The sequence below is a fragment of the Seriola aureovittata genome, chromosome 19 (assembly GCF_021018895.1).
Source record: "Seriola aureovittata isolate HTS-2021-v1 ecotype China chromosome 19, ASM2101889v1, whole genome shotgun sequence".
In the NCBI taxonomy this organism is placed as follows: Eukaryota; Metazoa; Chordata; class Actinopteri; order Carangiformes; family Carangidae; genus Seriola; species Seriola aureovittata.
In genome coordinates this window covers 18958931-18977646 of record NC_079382.1, presented here as the reverse complement: position 1 = coordinate 18977646, position 18716 = coordinate 18958931, and the positions used below count along the sequence as shown (strand labels likewise).

The window sequence follows — 18716 nt, the reverse complement described above, 5'->3', positions numbered from 1 at the left end:
TACGACAATTGTACCTGCCGTACGACAGAAGCCGTATGTGAACGCAACGTGGAGTTGTTTACTGTCTTTGACAGCCCTCTCCGGTTTATTAAATAGATGTTGACCCTCTAACCAGCAGCCACCCGTTTTAAATTGGACTATTTGTTTAAAGGAGGAAATGGGGAAGCCAAAGAAAAAGAGTGAGTCTGTGACAAAGTGCTTAAAACATCTGAAATAGGTTTCTAAACTAGTCAAACTGGCTGTAGCTTGTTGCTAATGCTAACTGCAAGTCTACTTTGCCTCTGCCTTTTAACATGTTAGTGACGTAACTCTGTTTAGTCATTTTATAACGGTATAAGCCAGTCATTCATGGTATGGAAACATATTAAAGCCTTAATTCAATCAGTTATTAACGTTATCTTTTGGACAGTGGACTGTTGAACAATTACTTAGCCATGTTTGCTACTGTTAAATTCATTATTTTGAATGCCATGCACTTAAAAATACAAAGCGAGAGAGATTTGTCAAACAGAATAGATCACATTTTATTGATTATTGGTCTTTGTCAGGTGACCTCAGCCGAGCTGAGCTGATGATGATGACCATTGCTGATGTCATTAAGCAGCTGGTTGAAGCCCATGAAGAGGGCAAAGACATCAACCTCAACAAGTAAGTCTTCTCCTGTATGGACAAACAGCCCAGGTTACATTCTTATTACATCTTCATAAAATCCTCTGTGGTTTTAATGCAATGTTTAAGAACTCTAGACTAGTCATGCGGTTAAGTCAAGTCAAGTGCATCACTCCTTTGTGTGCTTGCATATCTAGATTATTGATGTTTTTATTTTCCTTTAAACTAACCTTGATATCTTGACACATTTGAATGTGATTAGATGATTATGTCACTGGTCATTTTGCCACATATATCCTTCAGTTACTGGGTATTTGCTTCAGGAAGACCTGTTGTTAATGATTGTTGATTAAATTAAAGGGAACTTTGATTTCAGTCTGTGGGTACCCACTGTATTGCAATGGTTTTACATTTATATTAAGACTCTTTTTAGTATTTATTAAGGCTAAAAATACATGTAGGAATCAGTACTGGTACAATTTTATATATAACTTGTCTTGTAATACATACTATAAGATAAATTTGACTTGATCGCAATGCTTTACTCTTTTTATGTACACTAGACTATGGTACTTTTATTCTACCAGTCATAATCAGCCTAATCTGTTCTCAAACAGAGTGAAGACTAAGACTTCAGCTAAATATGGACTTGAAGCCCAGCCCCGATTGGTAGACATCATCGCTGCTGTTCCACCACAATACCGTCGTGCTCTGGTGCCCAAACTAAAGGCCAAACCTATCCGCACTGCCAGCGGGGTATGTAGCCCACGTTCTCCCGTCTATCACTCTTTCCTGGAGTTAATCATTTTATGCTGAACTCTGTGTGATTGTACCTACTTAAAATGCATCATGTGGCATTTAGCTCAATCTTTTGAAGTAACTTCAGTCTAATAGATGCAATCACAAAGACAATGAAACATGTAGTGTGATTGGTTAATTTATTTATTTTTAAAGTTCACAATTAGCCACATAATATTCGTCATAATCCTTTGGAGTGGTTGTGAATTGTAGCCATTGGTATATTCTTTATTAGCGGCGATGGGCCTCAACTTTTAAACTGTGTGAATGTGCTTTAATCTGGGTTTATGTGGAGCATTAAAGGTTAAATATTTTATTAGCTCCAGTTTGTGTTGTGCATCACTTTTCAGTAAAGATGGATTTACGGAAGGAGACAGTGACTGTTGAGATTGTTTTTGGACAGATTATAGTCTGGATCACTTGATTTGAAGAATAGTTCAAGTAATCAATGCTTCTCTCTCTTGTCACAGATCGCAGTTGTGGCTGTGATGTGCAAACCTCACCGATGTCCGCACATCAGCTTTACAGGCAACATCTGTGTGTAAGTGTTTCTTTGTTGTTGTTAAGTTAAAGTTTAAGTTACTCTACATACAATAGATTACTTACATGTTTATTGATTCAATATTCTTACATTGAATATAAGTCGTTCTCTTCTCTGGCAGCTACTGTCCCGGTGGACCAGACTCGGACTTTGAGTACTCTACACAGTCTTACACTGGTTATGAGGTGAGTTAGATTCTTTCTGCCTCAGTATCTGTTCAAGGCAGCTTTTCTGTTGCTTCACAGGAACACAATGCTCTGCTGAAAGTCATGTATTCTGGTCTCGTTTGTCGTATTATAATCCCTGTTTATTATAGCAGCTTTTGTTTGTGTCTTTTTCTGTGTCATCATGGTTTTCTTTTGTTTGTACTTTTTATAGTTCCTTGTCCCACTGCTTAAGTCAAATCAAGCTCAAGCTAATTTTGTTTTTTGGTGAACTGTCCTTTAATATATTATTTTTTACCATGGTTTTAATCATTTTTGCTCTTCTCTGTAACAGCCAACGTCCATGAGAGCCATCCGAGCCCGTTATGACCCCTACCTTCAGACCAGGCATCGGGTGGAGCAGGTCAGTGTGTCATTACAGAAAAAAATCTATAACTGTTTGACACATCTGTCTCATCAATTTGTCTTTACATAGTCACATGTTGCTAAAACTTCCATTTCCCCGACTCAGCTTCTGTACAGTGATAGTGACAGTGATGGCCTTTGCTGGCAGACATTTATAAACCGTGACCACTGTTGATATATATTTAATATACACTAATGATGGCTTATGACTCTTATGTTCCTGCCAAGACCTGACCCCAGTTACACTGTTATTTGAATTTATGGCCACATTAGTTTAATGCAGCAGAGCAAAACCAATCATTAAAGCAACAGTTTATCTAGAAGTCTGTGTTTCTGAATCTCAATTTACCGCAGTTCTCATAATTTTCATGGTTTAATGTTCAATTGCTGCTCAAAGTATAATTCCAATTTATTTTCCAAGATATTATGATTAGTTGTAATAATTATTATTTTGAGAACAGCATTATTTTACTGTGCTTCACTGCACTTTACTGTATTCTCAATTACAGCCCATAAAATGTGTCATTATTGCACATTTTACTGTTACAGTTGTACAAAAGCTTGTGTGTTCTCTGTGCGATGTGCAGCTGAAGCAGCTGGGACACAGCGTCGACAAGGTGGAGTTCATCGTGATGGGCGGGACCTTCATGGCTTTGACCGAGGAGTACAGAGACTTTTTCATCAGGAACCTACACGACGCCCTGTCAGGACACACGTCCAACAGTGTTGCCGAGGCTGTCAGGTACTCAGTGACTCCTCCAGGTCTCAGAGGAATAAAACAGTTTTATTTTTATATTTTTGATGAGATGCAACACAACAGACGAACATTAATAGAACATAAGAGACTACAACATGTTAAAAAGACTAATAACAATGAACAATTGGGGTAGTGTGTAGTGGAATAAGACATAGAAATTAATAAGCTATGGTGGTAGTGAGACCATTAGGGGTGAAGGTAAGTTGTGGTGGGGTGGGAGGGAAGGATCTACCTCCGCAGTAACAGATGGGGCCAAGTGCAGAACTGATCTCAGAGCAGGTGCTCATTCAGGGAGTTATCCGGGTGTCCCCGCTATAAGCAGCACCCTGACCTCTCGGAGGAGGCTGGTCTGCTGCAACATTTGGCATCTCACCATAAATGGCCCCCAGAGCGTCCAGGGCGGGGGCTTAGTAACTCTGGGTTTCATAGCCTGTTTTTGATGTGCTCCATTTTAATTTGGTTATTTGATTATTTGTCCATTTGCCTCGGCATCTTTAACATTTGATGAGGACTTGATTTAATAATGCTGTTTTTGCTTTCTCTTTCCCGGCATCTTTTTAAGACTATGATACAATTATGGAGCAACATTACTGAATATTTTAACAGTACTTATGATACTTTTATATTCACCTTTTTCCATATATTAGTCTTGTCTATAAAATCTTATCCCACTTCAGTGTTTGTATGTGCTGTAGATGTAAAGTACAAATATTTGAGAATATTTAACAGTAGCCGACACCAGAGGGCGCTATTCTATCATTTGCGGCATTTCCACTACAGGCATTATTCATCTCACCCTCCTCTGGTGTTGGATATTTTTTCTCAGTGCCAGTTCTATGTGACATAAATGAAAAGGCTGTTTTCATAAACTTGAATAAAAGAAACTCGGCACAGTGTTAAGAATTAAACCTTTTTTCTTTTTCTTTACAAATTATAGCGCTGCAGATAACAGTTATTTTCATTATCAGTTAATCTGTGGGTTATTAGTTTAGTCCTTTGAGTCCTTTAATCAGATTTTTTTTTTAATTCAACTCATCTTAATTTAAGAGAAGAAAGTCTGAGTGATGATAATAATATTAATGGTCACACAAAACGCTTATTGACAACACAGACCTGCAGAGACTTATCTGCAGGTCTGTGTATCTGAGCTGGTTAAATCAGGCACAGTTAAGAAGTTCCTGTGCTCAAAACATTTAGTCCTAGATCTCTGGATAGACAGAAGTCTTTGGTCAGATGATCTCAGGTCTCTGACAGTGTGATACGGAGAGAGGAGTTCTGTAGTGTAAGAAGGGAGGAGACGATTTAACACCTTATAGACAAACATCAGGGTTTTAAAATGAACTCTTGTCGCTAACAGACAACCAGTGTAGAGAGGCAAGAGCAGGAGTAATGGGCTCCCTATTTTCTGCTCTTGTTAAAACTCTTGCTGCTGCATTTTGTATGAGCTGGAGACGAGATAAACAATGAATGATTCCAAAATAAAAAGCCTTGCAGTAATGAAGTCAGGAAGATATAAAGGCATGGACTTTATCCAGGTCAGAAAAACTGAGAATTGAGTTCGGAGGTGATGCGGAGCTGCATGAAGCTTAATTTTACAACCTGATTAATCTGTTTGTCAAACTTAAGTCCAGAATCCAACATGAGTCCCGAGATTTTTTGCATGTGATTTAATAGAGGCAGCAACGGGGCCAAGATGAGGAGAAATAATGTCAGTCAGTTACTGTCGTCCAGAAAGCAGCCATCCTGGACCTGATGTCAGTTATTGAGGTTAGTTAGTTAGTTGTAGCTTTTAGGATCTAGGGGGAAGGTAGATCTGTGTATCATTCACGTTACAGTGGAAATGAATATTGTGTTTTTCAATATTGTGGCCTAGTGGAAGCAAATAGATGGAGAAGTGGATCGGACCAAGTATGCACCCATGGGGGACGCCACATGAGATGGAGGCTGAGGAAGAAGATGAGTTGCTTATAGAATCTGAATCACTGAAGAATCTGTTGAATAAATACATATATTTTAGTTTTTATATATTTTCAAAGAGTCACGATAATGCACATCACCACTTCCCAGAGCCTAAGAAGATATTTTCAGATTCCTCAAAGATATTGATTCTATAGTGAGATAAAAACAGAAAATTTGTAAATCCGTTTAGAAACTGGAACCAATGAATGTTTGGAATTTTCTTTTATAAATGACTAGAGCAGATTCCCGTTCAAAACAATAAGAACTCAGCATTACTTCCCTTCATCCCCTGTGGTCTCCCTCCCAACTATCTCCAGTGCAAAAACGGTGTAAAAACTGTGTATGTGCGCTCACACCATGGTGTGTTTACATTCGCTTGACTCAACCACCACCCCCCCTTCCCCTCAAACTTATCACAACTAAACACCAAACATCCTTTAGGAAGCTTAAGATATAATGACCATCTCCACAGATTACGCTGCTGAATGGATCCATTCAGAATTCAGGAGCAAAATAAGAGAGGGCAGTCTCAATAAGTCCTCCTCAGTTACTTCTATTGATTTCTCTCTTACTGAGTTAGACCAGCTCTGAAATGAATTGGGCACACGTCTGCTGGGTATGGATAAGGAGCAACTTTCTCCATGACTCGGAGAAGAGTCAAAGTCAAAGCTCAAAGAGAGACCCATTTGTTGAGGACGTCATACAGACGATTGGACCAAATAATGGCTTTTTCACAGGACTGAGGCTGTTTGTCAGCAGGGGCTATTTATTTCCCTAAAGTCCGATAAGACCCGAAAAGGCCAGTTTGTGCGTGTCTCTTCCTGTATTTGTGTGTCCGTGTCTGTCTGTGTGTGTGTGTGTGTGTGTGTATGTGTGAGTTAGCTGGTAGGTGTGTGTCTGCCTGAATTTGCCCTGCTCTGCTATCAGCATTCTTTGTTAAGATGCTATGATTATAGTAATTGTGGTTGCCGCTGCTGAGTTTGGGAAGAAGGAGGCACTTAGTTTGGCTAGCGACAGCACCTTATCTCTGCCTCGGTGTGTGTGTGTGTGTGTATATGAGGTATTTGTGATGTGTGTTTGGGTCTTGAAGGCAGTGTGTGTGTGTGTGATGCTCATGTTTTTGCCTCTCACCATGCTCAGCCAGCACCTGATCTGATCACAGCAGTGAGAAACCTCGAGATAATAGACTTTTTATTGATTCATCTCGTACAATCTGATGATCCTCTCCAGAGCATAAACTCCTGTAATTGGTGTAAATCAGCCAGCAGACTGTAAAAGATGGACATTTATTGCCAGCAAATACAGAATCAGAAGGAATATGAGCTGGCATGAGGGGAGCTAATGGTCATTGGAGCAGCCGGAGTGGAGAAAATGACAGCTGGCGAGATGAGATGTGTCTGTTTGGTTGTTTTGTGTTGGTTTTTTTTGCGATTTTCGATCAGTGATTCAAATTAAGTTTGGATTTAACTCAGGAGCCAGATTCAGGCAAGATGAAGCTCTGAAAATATCTGTCTTGAGATAACGTTTGAATAAAACAAGGAAAATGTAGTGCATTATCTCTATTTTCTACATCTGGCTGCTGCTTTTAGCACCTTATTGCTTCTTTAATCAGCAAACCTGCTGCTGTGGGGACAGAATAATACCTACAGGACTTTTCAGTGAAGCACATGCAGCAGATGTCTTGTGTCTAGAGGTTAAAGTTTTGAAATGAATGACATATTCACAGATAGAGGATTTTACAGTGATGGTGGCGGAGTATATGTCATTTTAAGAATTTGACTGACTGTTATTGCACAACAAGCTTTAAACACAACACTGACATATTGAAGTATCACCTGTGTTCACCAGTTAGTTGACTTTGTTTGCTGTTGGCGTACAGTAGGTTTTTATTAAGAGCGTTCACCTGCTGGAAATAACGCTAATGAGAGAAGTGGGACTGAAACCGAACACGTGCAAAACCAAAACAATAAGCTGAAAGACACTGAAACGGGGAAACTGCAGAGCTGAGTGATAAATACTTGTGGGTTCATCACTACAAAGGAAACCTCTCACATTACATGTTTAATTTTGTCCATTTTTCTTATAAATGATTTTGATTATAGCAGCTACAGTAAAAGAATATATTGAAATGTTAGGAGACTACATCCCCTTACAGCCGTGATTTATAAATGATTGAATAATGTAAGTATTGAACTTGCTTTTGACACAGAGTAAACACTGCATTACACTTTATTTTTGTTGTCGTCTGATGTCTTTATTGCAGTCAGTGTGTCCTTAATGTGAGGTTAGTGTTAACTGTCGGGATAATGAGCCGTGCAAACTCGCTGCATGTAAATTGATGTTGCTAAATGATCCCATCATATAGAGACCTCCAGCACACTCAATGAGACTAAATAGTCACATTTAAAAAAAAAAAAAAAAAAAGATATTATTATAAGATATTATACATATTATGAGCAGAAATGACTGAGATGTTTTCCCCCTGCAGGTACTCTGAACGCAGTAACACCAAGTGTGTGGGAATCACTATCGAGACACGCCCTGACTACTGCCTGAAGCGACACCTCAGTGACATGCTGGGCTACGGCTGCACCCGGCTGGAGATAGGAGTCCAAAGTGTGTATGAAGACGTGGCCCGCGACACCAACAGGTCGGTCGTTCGGGGAGGGAATGAACGGACAGATGTAGATAAGACGGCAGACGTGATGTGATAACAGCTGGTTTGATGGTGTGTGATGGTTTGTTTTAACAGTGTGTTTGTACACGTGTGTTTCTTGTAGAGGCCACACGGTGCGAGCTGTGTGTGAGTCTTTCCACCTGGCAAAGGACGCCGGCTTCAAAGTGGTCGCCCACATGATGCCAGACCTGCCCAACGTGGGCATAGAGAGGGACGTGGAGCAGTTTATTGTAAGCAAAAAGACTTTTTGTTGTTATTTTTAACACTTTAGAATAAACCAGCAAACCAGACCACTGGGAAGCACAGCTAAAAAGGAATGTTTTCACCTCAGATTTTAAAAGATGATAGCGTAGGAGAACCTCTAATATGATCAGGCACCGTGTTCCAGCGGCTTGGAGCATAAAAGCTGAAGGCGGGTTTCACCAGTTTTTGTTGAAGGGGTCTAGCTGGTTCATACCTCACAAGCAAGTCAGAGAGATACTGAGGTGCAAGACCATGTATGGCCTTAAAAACAAGCATTTAAAATTCTAAAATCTACTGGAAGCCAGTGTAACGACCTCAGCACAAGTGATATATGGTCGTATTTCCTTTTTCTTGTTAAAACTCTGCAGCTGCAGACGATCCAAGGAGTTTCTGTGATATTCCTGTGACGAGTTTCCACCTGGGATAAAAACGTCCTTACTTTAGCAATATTTCTTAAATGATAAAAAACGGTTTTGACTATGTTGTTAATATGGCTCTGGAAAGAGAGCTCAGCATCCAGGGTCACTCCATAGTTTCCAGCCTGTGTGACAGTTTCCAGAAACAGTTGTGATATTTTAAAAGAGATTTCCTGTCTATTAGTTTTTTCCCCCGATAACGATGATCTCTGTCTTGTCATTAATTAACTGTAACCAAAGGGAAATATAAGTTCACTGCAGAGAGTTACACAACAGTTAAATGACTTAGACATTATTTGTAGGATAGTCTCTGAGTTTCATCTGGACAAAGTTGCAGAAACAAATTGAGTAAAAAAAAAAACTCCCAACCAAAAATAATACCAGTAAAATTATGCACCGAGCTGATCATAAGGTTTATTGTTTGTGACATTAGTAATCATGTCATCCTCTCTTTTCGCTTGGCATCGGAGTGCGTCACTGCTGTTTATCTCACAGTGGTATATAACAAGTAAGTCCTACATGTAGCATCTTAAAATAGAAACGGAAAAAGCGGTGACAGTCGACTCACAGTCCCAACTGAGATGTGACTCAACAGATAAAACTCCTGTCTCTCAACAGCAGGCTCACTTCACCGCTCTGATTGAAAACACAGCTATAATGTGAATGTGCAGAATCAGTCGGTGCCACTTCCCAACACGCCCGACTGTAGGATGTAAATGAAGACTCTGCTTGAGGCTGTGCGCAATCTCAGCTCATTTGATTTATTTTTACGGCGATAAAACAGAAATCGAGTCATTAAAGACACAGTGACGGAAAAGAATATGTATTACTAATTGGTGCAGGTGAGTAATCCGAAGTGCAATGTGTCAGTCACTGACTGAGAACCAGCAATAGTAAAAAAATGTCTCTCTCATTTGTCTGTGAATCAAATGTTTCTGTAATTCTTTTATTGCTCTTTCTGATTACTGGCGTTGTGGTGACTCGGTGGGTGTTGAATTACAAAAGTACAGTCTTCAGTGTCTTACAGAGGTGAAGAAGTTCAAGCCCTCAAAGTTCCTCTGTAATGAGCTCCTAATTAAACAAGAGGAGACGCTCAGATTAATGTGGAAACAGTTGTGTTCTGCTCAGAGAGTACGACCACACCCAGCCAGCTAAATTTGAGGCATTGAGTGATTTACCGACTTTTCAGACCCCTTCAAAAAAGCACCTAGCAATTAACTTTACATTGTGTGTTGTTGTGTGTTGGCAGGTGAATGACTGGGAGGCGAGACTTAGTGTAAACTACTTTCATTACATGTATCATTATTACTAAAGGAGACTGATTAACTAAACATGAGAAACACCGAGCAGGAGAGAGGGAGGGAGAGAGAGACGTCACCGGTAATGAGGCTTCGTACTAACCGCTATGACCAACTCTACATGTCAAACACAGGGAGTTAGACAGAAAGACCTGCCTCTAATAAAAGTCTGTTACGAGTTTAAGAAAATAAAAAGCCAAACTATTGTAGATACCAGACGGAGAGAAAAAAATAAATATAGTCTACTTGTGAGCGTGTGCCCTGGTAGCTCACCTGGTAGAGCCCATGCTCAGGTTTAGTTTTTGCACCAGGATAACCAAACCAGATATAACATGATAGACAGGAACGGTTGGGCAATCCGAAGAAGTGGCGTCACAAAGTAATTTAGCTTACTGTTAGCTAAGTGATGTGGCGCTCTTGGACTTAAAGCTCCGTGTTTTATCGCCTTTAATAAAAGACAGGTCTCCTTGTTACTAAGGAAGTACTGATAAGAGCTTTTTGGATTGTTCATCTCTTCACAATGGAATCAGTGTAAAGAACCTAAATATGCTTCTGCACATTATTCAAGACCACTTCTTAAAGTCATCCTCTAATCCCTGACGAGTGGAAGGCAGAGATATGATCGCATTATCCTGTTTAAGACATGACAGACTGTGTTCACACATAATTAATAACCCAAAATATCTAACAAAAGGGAAGAGACTTGTACTGTAAAAATGAAGCCAACAGTTGAACTGCAGGAGTAAGGCGGAGTCAGGCACTGCCAAGATGGCGACGGTGGAGCAGCCCGCTCTTCAGAAAACCTAGGGGTGACGTCACAGAGCTGCGTTCATTCTTAAATACAATCTATGGTTAAAAAAAAAAAAAACATGACAAAAATAAACCTGTGTAACTCCCTGGTGGACAGAATGAGCTGATGCTAGTATGAGTGCAATGAGCTAATATTGGTTGATAAATCTGTTGGGCTGTGTTTAAATCACAATATGCCGTAGTGTTGTGTCTCTCGGGGGGGGGGGGGGGCAGGAGTGGACAGAATGCAGGTTTAATGATCTGAGAAAGAGCAGAGAGACCGACATGTCCGTCCCCAACTGCTGACCAGATGTCAGCTGTGATGCACAACGAAATATAAATTCAACCGTCATGTTATTATTTTCCCTGAAGATGCCAGATTGGATGCTGGTGTTATTTAGTGATCTGAAAGCAGAGCACTCTTTCAATTTTTTTCTTTGTTTGTTGTTTTTTTTTTATTTCTGTGTGCCGACTGTAAAATGTGTAGCGATGGAGGCATCAGGACACGCCCCCCAATCTTCTGAACATCAGCAGCTCTGAGTGCTTCATTTTTCCCCAGGAGATTTAAGTTGCGGAAAAGAGTCCGTGTCTTCCTGCAGATTTGTTACATTACCTGTGTGTGTGTGTGTGTGTGTGTGTGTGTGTGTGTGTGTGTGTGTGTGTGTTGTGTGTGTGTGTGTGTGTGTGTGTGTGTTTGTGTGTGTGTGTGTGTGTGTGTGTGTGTGTTTACTGAACCACCTCTGTGTGTGTGTGTGTGTGTGTGTGTGTGTTTGTGTGTTTACTGAACCACCTCTGTGTGTGTGTGTGTGTGTGTGTGTGTTTACTGAACCACCTCTGTGTGTGTGTGTGTGTGTGTGTGTGTGTGTGTGTGTGTGTGTGTGTGTGTGTGAACCACCTGTGTGTGTGTGTGTTTGTGTGTGTGTGTGTGTGTGTGTGTGTGTGTGTTTACTGAACCACCTCTGTGTGTGTGTGTGTGTGTGTGTATGTGTGTGTGTGTGTGTGTGTGTGTGTTTACTGAACCACCTCTGTGTGTGTGTGTGTGTGTGTGTGTGTGTGTGTGTGTGTGTGTGTGTGTGTGTGTGTGTTTACTGAACCACCTCTGTATGTGTGTGTGTGTGTGTGTGTGTGTGTGTGTGTGTGTGTGTGTGTGTGTGTGTGTGTGTGTGAATGTATGTTTGTTGGTAATGTGGAGGGCAGCAGCAGGTCGACACAGAGAGAGGAAGCAGATTAAATGTGTATTCGGCCCTCAGACTCTCTTTTCTTTTCTTTCCTGTAACATTTCCTCTGTCACTTGTCTTCGCCCGACACTTAATTTCTTTCCGTCCCTGCTGCTGTCTTGTGTGTGTGTGTGCAGTCTCAATATTTCCTCTCCTCCTGTCTCCTTGTTTGTCTTTTTCCCCTCGTGCTTTTCTCTCCTCTCCATTATCTTTCGCTTTATCTTTTTTCTTCTCTCTCCTCTCCAGTTGTAAATTTTCACTTGAGTCTTTCTCTTTTCTCCTATCAGACAGTCACTTCTTCTTCTTCTCATCTCTGCAGTCACTTCATCTATCGCCTCTCTCTCATCTCTGTCCAGTCACACCTCCTCCCTGTCTGCCTTTCTCCCCTCTTATCACACTGACACCCACAGATTATACAGCTTCTGTCCGGCTCCCCTTTGCTCCTCCTCAACATGTCTAATCTTCCATGACACACTTCATGCTAGTAAGTGGGAAAAATATGCAAGTTCTTAAACATCTTCACTCCGGGATCCAAACTAAGCATCTTGGGGTTTTTTTTCCGGAGATGCTTAGCCTGGATCCTGCTACAACTCTGACACAGGGAGCATCCAGGAATAGTTAAGTTTTGAAAGACAGGAAGTAGAAGTAGTGGAAAATATCTTTGGGCCCTGGATTCATGGCTCACATTTATAGTCTTTGTATATTTATGTTCAAGTATATGCCATAGTCAAGGATGGCTAAATTTGGCCTTGTGTTGAACGTGATGAGGTTTGGTGACAACCTCTGTAGTCTCATTTAGACACTTTTTTAAGAGGCGTAAAAGCTAAAACAAAATCACGACTGGGGTATTTACTGACATATTTTATATCGTAGAATAAAATGTGAAAATGTCTTGAGCTTGTGTTAACCACGGACTTATTTCAATCATCTAACAAAAAACAAAGAAGAGTAGCAACGTGTCCGCACAGGCTGGGATGAAGAAGACTGGGAGCCACTAGACATGGAGTTAATATGTATCTGCACAGCCCGTCCTGTGACTACTAAGACCCCAGCTGCCCTGTGACCCTTAAAAGGATTAAGGAGGGAGAGATAATGAATTGATGGCGTGAATGAAAAGATCCGGATCGTGGATGTTGACATCTTTGTTTGCTCTCAGTGTCCAAATGCTGCAAATATGATGCAAAAAAGCAGCTGAGATTTCAGTGCAGGGATGTTTACTTGAATGTGAAAGGGGCGCTGTGAAAATGAATAATAATAATAATAATGATGCCATTCAGGCCGTCTCAGTACAGCGCTCTGCAGTGCTGGTTGCCAGTTTAAGGATTCTGGGATCTCTTAATTTTGTTCTCTTTCTTGCATTACTCACCAACCACCAAACATTATTCCTAATCAACCTCTGTGTATGGCTTGTGTGTTTTGTCCTCATCACATCACACCGAGTTCCTTCTGTCAGCCTGGATCACAACAACAACAGCAGCAGCAGGAGAACTTTGCATCCTCCTTGCGTCTATCGTCTCTGTCCTGATAATGAAATTCGATTACAATTTCCTCCCAGTGCGAGATCCTCTCTCACTTATCTCTCGTGTACAGACGCTCCCTGTCCCGGAGGAGGAATCCTTAACAGGGTTCCTCTCCGCCGACCAACAGGAGCTGTGATGCGCGATCCAAAATGGTAGCAGGTGCAAAATCCCCAAAATAGTCTCTAGACTCCTTTTTCTCCTTTTCTCATTGTTGTTTTCTCAGACAACTCCTCCCCTCTCCTTAAGGTTTAGTGCAGGGCGATGTGGGACATGTCCTCGTGTGGTTATAAGCTGTGACGAGAGAGAGAGAGAGATTATCAGATAGTGATAATGCGGCCTGATTCCAGATCTTCACGGTTCTGATCATGATAGTCGGTACAGAGGGGAAGAGAATGACTGGAAATCACACTGATTCCCTTCACTGCACTGAACCATACAGACGCATTTGTCTCCGTCAGTTAAATAACACGTCTCTGTTGTCCTGTCCTCTGTGATATCTGCTCTATACGAGCTCAGTGGATGTCTTCTTTTATGTCAGAAGAAATTTTCTTTGATCGAATGTTCAGACACTCTTCTCTGCTGCGATCTGGTCGTGTAGAAAAAGCAGAATGAATGAAATGTAATGAACTCTCAGAACCACTTTTCTTTGCTTTCTCTTCTTTCTTTTTTTTTTGTTTCCCCTCTTTCTATCCATCAATCTCAGATTTAACACGGCAAATACGGCAGCGTTCAATCAGTTTTAGTCCATGAAGTTTATTACACAGCACAGTGACATGACAAAATGATTTATGGCAAAAGAGATACTGTTGATTCATGTTGAAATACTTCAGTTTCAGTCGACTGATGAGAAACAAACTGTAATGGTTGAAGAATTGTTCCGTCTTGTTTCCTCGCCTGATATACGCTGTAATGTGCAACACGGATCCGTCTTGTTTCTCGCAGGAGTTTTTTGAGAATCCAGCGTTCAGGCCTGATGGTTTGAAGCTGTACCCAACGCTAGTGATCCGAGGCACGGGGCTGTACGAGCTGTGGAAGACCGGCCGATACAAGAGCTACACACCCAGCGCCCTGGTGGACCTTGTGGCCCGAATTCTGGCGCTGGTGCCGCCCTGGACACGAGTTTACCGGGTGCAGAGGTAAGAGAAGAAGAAATGGGCCTGAGGAGTTGGATGGCTGTAGTTTAAAGCTCCATTAGGGAATAATGTTGATAAAGACACACTGATACAATTATCTCTTTGTAAAGTCCATTGTTTTCCCTGCAGCTGAGAAAAACAAACTCTGTGACTTTTAGCAGTTTTCAGCCCAATGTTTTGGTTTCCTGGCTGTACATAAACTGTAGGGTTGACAGCTCTTCATCAGTCTACCCTCTTAGCTCAGACAATTAGAGTTGATGCTGCCTATCCAATCACAGTAAAGGTCGAATAAAGTGGAAAGACACATGGACAACAAAAACAGGAACATGTAGCAGCTAAAGAGGCAGATATCAGAAAAACAAAAAGTACGTTCTGAGTTTACACCCGTAGGTGCTCACAAACACGACTCTCTAGTGGCCAAAAATCTCTCGATGCAGTTTTAAAGAGTAACTGAACTTAATTATTTACTTAATTTATTATCAGTTGATCTTTTATACTTCCATTTTATAGTGTGTATTGGAACAGAAGTTGTTTTTCCTCTTTCAAGAGAAAAGCCAGTTGTTCTTTTTACTTGACCGCCCAAAAATCTGTGAAAAAATCTATGACCTATACGGGGACGCTCCCACAAAAACTGTAAGGCGACACATAAATACAGCAGCTAACTGTCAGCGGTAATGAATATGAGTAATGAATATGGAAACATTGAGAGGAGCGCTGCAGGATTATGCAGTGGTGGTGTGTCTTTGACTTACTTCCTGCCTCCCTCCTAACCTTCACCAAGTATAGATAAACTAAACAGATACCCACAGAGTTATATACTTAAATCATCTGGTATAGATTTGATTCTGTGGTTGTCTCTGTAATATCCCATTTCAAAAGCCATTCTTCCATCATTTCATGTATCATCTGTCTTTTCCCCGCTCTCTGCTCTCGTCCCGCTCATCAGGGACATCCCCATGCCGCTGGTGAGCTCCGGAGTGGAGCACGGCAACCTGAGAGAGCTGGCACTGGCCAGGATGAAGGACATGGGCACTGAGGTGAGACTCAAAGGCCTCCCTTATTAAACTGAAAGACTGTGCGTCAGCTTATTTTGAATAAGGAAGCTAATAGACTTTTTTTTTTTCCCAGCTGGGATGCGATCCAAGAAGGTACAGTAGACCTCAGGTGGCGGTGTCTGCCAACAGACGAATGCTGACAGTTAGAATAATTTGCATACTTTGCTGTGATAGAGGAAGATTGCAGATTACGAAGCCTCTCAGGTGTAGTTAAGAGCTCCTGGAGCATGGAATTGGAGCACCCTCCTTCCAGGAAGCCCCAACATTTATTGAATATATGTTAGAAAGTATTTGACGACTCCAGTTGAAGTAGAGTTCATTCAGGCTGAGAACACCAGGCTGGGGTGTCACCGACTAAACACAAGGCAGAAGACCCCTCCCCAGCTTCCATTAAAACACACTCAGGATAAAAAAGTCTTCATCTGAAAACACCTACAGGGGGGAAAGAGCCTCCTGTTAGCTTCTATTATAAACCAGGGCAGTTATTGACCATCAAGCTGAAATATCACCACACACAAACACAAGCTCTTTTTTCTCCACCACCACATTTTCTTGGTTTTGCTTCACTTGCAAAAATATCTTTTCTTATGTGCTGAGCTTTGGTTTGCAACTACTGCACCTCAGAGTTGTATATAATATTTTGCACTGCACATCCACAAAACTGTGCCAAGTTCAAATTATTAAGATTTCCCAACCAGCTTGTAGCTTTATGAAACAGGCAGAGCAGAAACTTGTCTTCACCTCATTTTTTTCTTCTTTTGAGGAAACTGTAGCTTCTCCAACTGAAAACCTTTAGAGTTGTAATCCTGAAGATTTTAGTCCCGGTTTGGTCACTGGTGGTAAAAGCAAACTACAGCCAACACTCCTCGAGCAGCAGCAACAAGTGAATCATGCAGCTTCCTTTTTCCATCGCGTCATGAGCAACCACAATCTGATTTGACACAACAGCAGGACACAGTAAAGCTGAGGAGTTGGAGGTGTGCAGCCTGTTACCTGCAGCTTTTCATCTCAATGTGGCGGCTTCTACGTTTTCCATTACTCTCTTGACAGATTTCAAGCAGCAGGAGAGCGAGCAGTAAACAGTGAAGCTGCTGCTGAAAAATGCTGACCATAAACAGTATCGAAAAACAGCGTTTAATTTCATGAACTATTAAACAAATTTCACAAATAATTTAAGCCATAAATTCAAACCGATGTAATCGTTACATCATTGAGGACGTCCGAAAGTTTTGAGTTTCTAAACTGGTTTGACACATTTGAATGTTTCTCTGTTTCAGTGTCGAGACGTGAGAACCAGAGAAGTCGGCATTCAGGAGATCCACCACAAAGTCAGACCTTACCAGGTAACAAGAAGCATCTGGCAATACAGTAATCGCTTTTATAAAGTTGGAGATCAAGGATTAAAAGACGGTGATGTTGTATTGTTCAAGACGATGACGACATGAAGGCTGCTTCAAGAAAAGAGGCAAGTGAAATGTATTTTCCTCTAACTAAGATGAATATTTGCTCAGGTGGAGCTGGTGCGGAGGGACTACGTGGCCAACGGCAGCTGGGAGACCTTCCTCTCCTACGAGGACCCGGAGCAGGACATCCTGATTGGCCTGCTGCGTCTGCGTCGCTGCTCTCCACAGTCCTTCCGTCCTGAGCTCAAAGGAGGCGTGTCCATCGTCCGCGAGCTGCACGTCTACGGCAGCGTCGTCCCCGTCAGCAGCCGAGACCCCAGCAAGTTCCAGCATCAGGTGTTTTTATGATTTCTCACACAGACTCCACATATAAAGTAAAGATCCCCCCCCCCCAAAAAAACCTCTGACTTATTAACCAGATGCCGATCTGTTCTCCTCTCTCCTCCTCGTGCAGGGTTTTGGCATGATGCTGATGGAGGAGGCAGAGCGAATTGCCAGAGATGAACACGGCTCTGGAAAATTAGCTGTGATCTCAGGTAAGAGACAAAACAGCACAGTGAGGCATCGTCCTCTCCTCAGACATCTGAATACAAACATCTACATACATACAGAGGTTTATATGAGATCGGCTCTAGTTACTTTGTGCTTGCACATTGTAATTGTTTAATTATTCATTTCTATGATTCTCATACACTAAGTACTTTGTTGTCTTCTGTCCATGGTTTGTTCTGCAGGCGTAGGAACAAGGAACTACTACAGGAAGATGGGCTATGAGCTGGCGGGGCCGTACATGGTGAAGGACCTGTACGGAGCGGGAATGGACTGAACCCGGACAATAAAAGACAAACATACACACGCACAAATGATGTTATTTATCAAGACAATATCATTGGGACATGATTCCCGCAGTATTTTTAGTTAAGCTCTTCGAGCATCAGAGGATATAATGGTTTTTCTCTCAGCTCATGCATCTGTTTTTTATCTGGAACACACTTGGGAATGCTGTTCATGCATTTCTCCCGTTTTGTTTAGATAAGGAGACGGTGTGAGGACGTCAGGAGTAAAGCAAAGCTATTTGGGATGAAGTCAGAGCTTCTTGTCACCGTGTCTTGAGTTCTGCAGACAGGCGGATGTGGACACTGACAATTTTGAATGTTACATTTTAGTCTGCTCCTTATCTAAACAGCTTCCAAAGTAAGACACACAAACAATGACGTGTTGGTATTTTTTAGCTCTCCACATTGAAATAAATGGGTTCCACCAGTGCCTTGTCAGTGACCTCTGTTCCAGCAAACAGGACTGATTGAATTTGACTATGAGGCTGCTGAGGCATTTTTTAAATCCACTGAGATGTCTGGGTATCCCTTAAATATTTCTCTGTGTGTTCGTTTAGGACGAGGAACCTGTTTAGCATCTCGGTTTGAGTTAATCATGTTTATGTTGCGACTAAATAGAAAACCCATTATGAGTCAAGCGTTCATTAATGGTTGGCAGTGGATGAATGAGCAGTGGGAAGCGTCCTCACTGGGCAGCCGTTGTGTAATTGCACAATTCTGATTTATAGGGCAGGAAATTGAATATTAGCGTTACATAAATTGCTTTTTAAAGCTCCGCACTTAATCCAGTTTCTTGTTTTATTTTCATGCATGTGTTTTGGTGAATTCCAGATGTTGAACACATCACTTGACCGTTTTTCTTTTTTCCTCAGAGAATAAAGTATATTTCAGTTACA

At 41.5% G+C, this 18716-nt stretch overlaps 1 protein-coding gene across 1 annotated transcript; it reads left to right on the top strand.

Annotated features, from left to right (window-relative positions):
* Nucleotides 1–15: 15 nt before the first annotated feature.
* On the top strand, nt 16–18716 carry elp3 (elongator acetyltransferase complex subunit 3). The gene is made up of 15 exons (XM_056405346.1): nt 16–179; nt 549–648; nt 1227–1365; nt 1878–1948; nt 2070–2133; nt 2447–2515; nt 3105–3259; nt 7722–7883; nt 8014–8140; nt 14336–14529; nt 15473–15563; nt 16859–16924; nt 17093–17320; nt 17439–17520; nt 17719–18716. Exons 1-15 carry the CDS (start codon nt 158–160, stop codon nt 17808–17810), a joined length of 1662 nt encoding a protein of 553 aa, XP_056261321.1. The 5' UTR covers nt 16–157; the 3' UTR covers nt 17811–18716.